Source organism: Carex rostrata, chromosome 8 (assembly GCF_964058835.1).
Source record: "Carex rostrata chromosome 8, lpCarRost1.2, whole genome shotgun sequence".
NCBI lineage: Eukaryota > Viridiplantae > Streptophyta > Magnoliopsida > Poales > Cyperaceae > Carex > Carex rostrata.
The window spans coordinates 11,336,006-11,341,429 of record NC_135925.1 but is presented as its reverse complement, the minus strand read 5'-3'; the positions used below and the strand labels follow the sequence as shown (position 1 = coordinate 11,341,429).

The window sequence follows — 5,424 nt, the reverse complement described above, 5'->3', positions numbered from 1 at the left end:
GATCCATCTAGTCAGGAAGCCTCTTACCCTCATAACTTTGCACAGAAACACCCAATTTACCGAGTCAAAGGCTTTTGTGAAGTCAATCTTGAGAAAGATTGCCCTCTGTTGGCTGTCCTGAATGTGGTGTAAGGTTTCCCTTGTTGCAATGAAATTTTCCGAAATTTGTCTTCCTTTGACAAAAGCGGTTTGCTGATTAGAGATGATGCTCGGTAGAACCAATCCTAATCGATTTGATAGAATTTTTGAGATAATTTTTGGCACCAAGTTTAGAATGCTAATCGGCCTATAGTCACTGACACATGTCGCATCCTCCTTTTTTGGTATCATTACCACATTCGCTCTGTTTATTGCCATAAAATCTGCTCGGTTGTGAAAGAAATCTTCTATTATAGCCTTGATTTCTCCCTTTAATTCATTCCAGTATGTTTGAATGAATTCATTTGGTAGCCCGTCCGGCCCCGAGGCCTTTCCTTTTGCCAGTCCCATAACCGCATCTTTGATCTCTTCTTCTCGAAACGGTTCAGCTAAGTGCATCAGATTTTCAGTCTGAGGATATAGAGCTTCTGGATTGAAGTCCAAAACCTGCTCTTCTACCCCTAATAGGACTCTCATATGATCATGAAACACCTTGCAAATTTCCTTCTCTTCCTTGACCTCCCTTCCATCATGATTGATAGATAGAATTCTATTATTACTATGCCTAGCTGAAGCTATGACATGAAAATAGCGTGTATTGCGATCCCCTTGTTTTAGCCACCTGCTTCTAGCTCTTTGCTGCCACTTGATTTCTGTGTTCCGTGCCAACTCGTAGGCTCTTTCTCGTATCTTTTGCCTTAATGCGAACTCCCTAACATCCAATGGCCTCCTCTCTTCTATCTTGTCAAAAAACATTTTGTTAGAGTTCAACAGATCTGATACAAAGGAGAATGACAAAAAATATGAAGGTTTTAATAGGCTTTCCCATGCTTTTAATGTATATGTTGCACATCTTTACACTAAATTTATTGAAGCCCGATACAATGAGATAAAATAAAGTCTGCTTTTTCTGGATCTTCTTACCTATTTACTATATTTTTTTTTTGTGATTTCTTATTTTCTTTTATATAATGCATATTCAGGAATCTTGTCAATTTAGGAATTAGAAAATTCGAGAACAGTCTACTACAAGCAATCAATTTAAACGGTTTGCCAAATTATGTGCATCTGTGCCTGAAAAAATTGTTATGTGGTCATATTGATGATGAGCTCCTCAACCTAGAATAGCTTTCTATCATGCTTTAATTTCTTCCTTATTTGAAAAGTAAAATCCTTATGTTTCATTAAGAATTTTTCCGTTGGAAATTAAGTACTAACACTATTTCAACATGACCACCAGACAAGCTAGTGTCAAAGAAAACTTTTTTTTTTCTCTTTGACCCTGTTGATGAAGCTTTTCTCAGCATAAATGGGGGCGGTCTGATGCCCAATCGGAACCATCCTATCTGCATCAAGATTCACACTGAAAACTTTAGCATACGTGCAGATCAAGTGTGCACAAATCTTAATGCAAATCAGACCGCCCCACTCCTTCCTTAACAGGTGTCAAATATCAGTGTTGTTGACAAATTCAAATATTCTTATGAGCGATTCATTTATGGTTGCACCTTAACTGGCAAAGCGATTGATGTATGGTCGGACCTTAAAGTCTTTGTCAATAAGAATTCCCTTAGGCGTCTCCTGTTGTTGGGGTCTGCACCAAATTTACTAGCTCTGACTTGTCAGATTAACATTCTTAGCTTAGGCTGATCATGCTTATTTTTTGTGACCCGGTAAAATAAAATATGGTAAATAAATAAACCGATCTGCTTATGAAATAAGCCCGGTAGAGCCCCCCCACCCCCATGCTGTGCATTAGGCACATGCAACAAAAGTACTCTTAGCTTCTAGGAGAGATGTCTATGCAATGCATTTTAAGTTTGACATTGAAAAAAATTCAGAAAAAAGTTTTAACAAGGTTCAATAAAGGATCCCAAATGCAACCCATGTCTCGTGATACTAATCAATCCAGCTCGAGGGCTTGTTTTGATTTCCCAAGAAAATACAGACTACAATTTAGATGAAAAAAAAAGGGAGAAAACAGTTCATAAGAATCTCATAATAAAAGAGAAATATCCAAATTCTAACTTGAATCCCCAAGGGGGACCAGACTCTGCACAAAAGAAAATGCTTGAAGAGGCTGCCCTTCATAAGAGGCAGTATATACATTTGCCATCTTCCCATCTTGCAAGTTATATTCATAAAAGCTCCGTCCCCTTCTTAATATAACCTTCTCATCGTACATAGAAATTGGTTCTATTTTATATCTCAGGTCATTCATCTGTGCTGGTAATCTTATATGACATTTATGAATCCACCTCTTGCCCAAATAGTCCATCAGCATCCATATATCCACTGTATAAGACTCGAAAAAGCGTGTATAAACAACACAGAGATTCCCTTCTAGTTGTGCAAGGGATATTGATTCTTTAACATCGTCTCCAAATTGGCTTCTGGTTGCCAATAAAGAAATATCCCTGAATTTCTCTTTTGTAAGGTTTAATGCCAGTATTTTGTCAGTTGATATATTACGCGCACCAGACCCAATTATCCAATAAATCGAACCTTTAGCATTGACACCTGGACCAGTAGGGTAACAACCAATGGAAGCTATCAACTTCCACCAAGCAGCCCCTAGCGTAAAAATCTCACAACCGAGATTATAACTCTGATTGGCGTGATCCACCTTACGGTAAAAAAACCGTACCACCTTGTACTGTTTTCTTATCGGGTCAAACCCGAGAGAGCATTTTGGGAAGGTATTCATCAGCCTTGCACTATTTGGGGTTGGTCTAGGTAAATCCATGAACTTTTGGGTTGTAGGATTGCACATTGTTATACCCATTTTGAAGTCATAGATGCAAATAAGCCCATTACAAGCGGGAGTGACTAGTATTGGGTCGGATTCTCTCGCCAGGCTAAACTGGCGCTCCCATTGATGGTTACGGACTTGAAACTTGTACCTTTGCTGGCCTTTATCTTCTCCATGCCAGAACAGGATGATACCAGGTGGGGTCAACCTAACAGCAAGAGAGAGATGAAGGTCTATGAAGAAGGCATTTTTTCTTAAAGACCACCAATCTTTGCATACAGGTAGTATATTCAGGAGTTCCCTCCCATTGATGCGAGATAGAATGTTGGTGGTTACGTCTACAGGCAGAGGCTTAATGTAGTTTGTTAAAGGAGGGTGAAGATCTTTTGGGGTTAAATCAGTTGGTCTCTTTAATCCATGTTTTTCTTCCTGAAATGAACGAATTTAGAGGGAAGCAGTTACATATAATACAATGAAAGATATTGCATGGAAATAACTTTAAAGAGGAGATTGAAACTGCCTCCATAATGCATTCAGATTTTAATTGTTTAATAACAACAGGGGTAAATCTAATAAATCCAACTTTCAACATAAAAAGTTGTTCAACTAAAAAATTTACAGTAGTAGATGTGTTGTCCTTCATTTCTAATTTGTTTGGTCACTGCACCAAAAGTTCATTAATATTAAACTGTAAAAAATTTCAAATTATTAATCAATGGCCAACTTTGACATATTTCCTATCTCAGTGATGGAGAACACACAGGAATTGAGGAATTTTAACTTGTTTTTTTAAATCTAGCTAACATAGTAACATTGTTAGGTATATTAAATGGTATTAAATGGACGTATCACAAAAGTTCATTATACAATAGTATAACTCTAATAGTAATAATGTATCAAAAGTAAAGGCATTTAGGTATGATTATATTGCTTTCCCTGAATCAGTCTTGTTTTGATCAGGGCTGGAAAAGGTCCATTGCAGATAAATCGTACTATACCTCTTCTTAACTACACAAGTAAAATCAGTTACACCAGCTAATTACAAAGATAAAAAGAAAAATATATATATATATATAAACCCATGGATAAAAGAAAGCTTTCTTGAACCCAAATTGGTTCGAGAAAAGACCAAAACAAGCGCCGAGGCCAGAAGAGTAACTCACAGTGCGACAGTTAACATCGCCTTCCTTTTTCGGAATGGAAGCGCAGTCGGATTCGGGTAGGAGACGAGCTTGCATCGCGATTCGCACCGATCTTCTCCTTTCTTTTCTCTCTCACATGGCAGAAACTGGAAAGCTACTTAATAAAAGACAAAATAGCGGTCGGAGCAATTTCTGGTTCCCTGTTCTGTTTCCGCAATAGCAAATCTGTAGCGAGTCTCTGATGATTTGTTCTTATGTCTTAACTGGACCCACTAGTGCGAGCATAACTTGTGAGACCCTACTGTCAGTAAATCTGCAGCGAATCTGCTTCAGATAAATGTAAGAGAGAATTTTGGATTACAAGTATCGTGATCCTGGACCGCCCGTTGATTTTTTCATGCACGAATCGTAACACATATGAACGTCGGATTTGGAATAATAGGGTCTGTTCTCCTATTTGGAGAGCAGCGGAGTCTCCGGATCGCGCAAGACACCCAATATTTAGTTACTGTTTCTGGCCCAAGAGAGTAAACATAAAAAGGCTTTCTTGCTTTAGACTTATATCACTAGGCCCTCGCCACATGATACGAGGCCCAAATATAAAAATAGCCCATGATGAAGCAAGAACATGCCTTAATGCAGGTTAGCCATTTAATCTGAATCGGACGGTTTAAATGAGATTAAAAAAATTTAGTAAAAATTTAAGATATATATATAAAAAAGACATTACAACAATAATTTGCTGTACTAATTATAATTACAATAAATGTGAACTTACTTGTGATGCAACATAACCGATCTTACCCTGTTCAAGTCTCACAACTCTCAAGTAATTGAGGATGGAGAGTATTTTTAAGTAAAACTTAGTGCTATTGATAGTATAAGGTCTTTTGTGCTATTGTCTCAAAAATCTATCGTATAAAGTTCAAACTTCGATATAAGTAGCTCAGTAAATTAGAGTTTATGATTTATCAAAGATGACAAAAAATGCCTTAAAAATAAAAAGAAAATTATTAATATTTTAGATTATTTTTTACCATATTTCATAAATCATAAAAAAATAGTAAAAAATAGTATTTTGTAAGTTCATTATATGACTAATTTACTGAGATCGAAGTATGAAGTTTATACAATAGGTTTATGAGACAATAGCACTGAAGGCCTTATGCTAACCATAGTACCTAACCTTAACCTTTTTATTTTGTGATGTGAGGCTACTGCAAATTAATTTCCCTTTAGGTCAAGTAATTATCTTGATTACGTTGGAGATTAAACCCAGTTGGATATTTTATTTTTCTATCCGATTAAAAAATCAGAAAACGAAATAATATGTCAGAAACATAATTTTAAATAAGGCAAAAGGTCAAATGAATTATGAATTCAGGGCAGACA

General features: G+C 36.6%; 1 protein-coding gene across 1 annotated transcript; it reads right to left on the bottom strand.

The window, feature by feature from the left end:
* Positions 1-2,027: 2,027 nt before the first annotated feature.
* LOC144558816 (putative F-box protein At5g52610) lies at positions 2,028-4,162 on the bottom strand. Its single transcript, XM_078307695.1, has 2 exons — positions 4,054-4,162; positions 2,028-3,319 (listed from the first exon to the last, which is right to left on the bottom strand). The coding sequence occupies exons 1-2, from the start codon at positions 4,126-4,128 to the stop codon at positions 2,162-2,164; spliced, it is 1,233 nt and encodes a 410-aa protein (XP_078163821.1). The 5' UTR covers positions 4,129-4,162; the 3' UTR covers positions 2,028-2,161.
* Between the last annotated feature and the right edge of the window lie 1,262 nt (positions 4,163-5,424).

What these genes read in the sequence shown, in the direction of transcription:
- LOC144558816 (XM_078307695.1), bottom strand. Translation starts at nt 4,128, where the DNA reads ATGCAAGCTCGTCTCCTACCCGAATCCGACTGCGCTTCCATTCCGAAA. An exon ending in GCGATGTTAACTGTCGCACT is followed by an intron (nt 3,320 to 4,053) that starts GTGAGTTACTCT and finishes CGTTCATTTCAG; the next exon opens with GAAGAAAAACATGGATTAAA.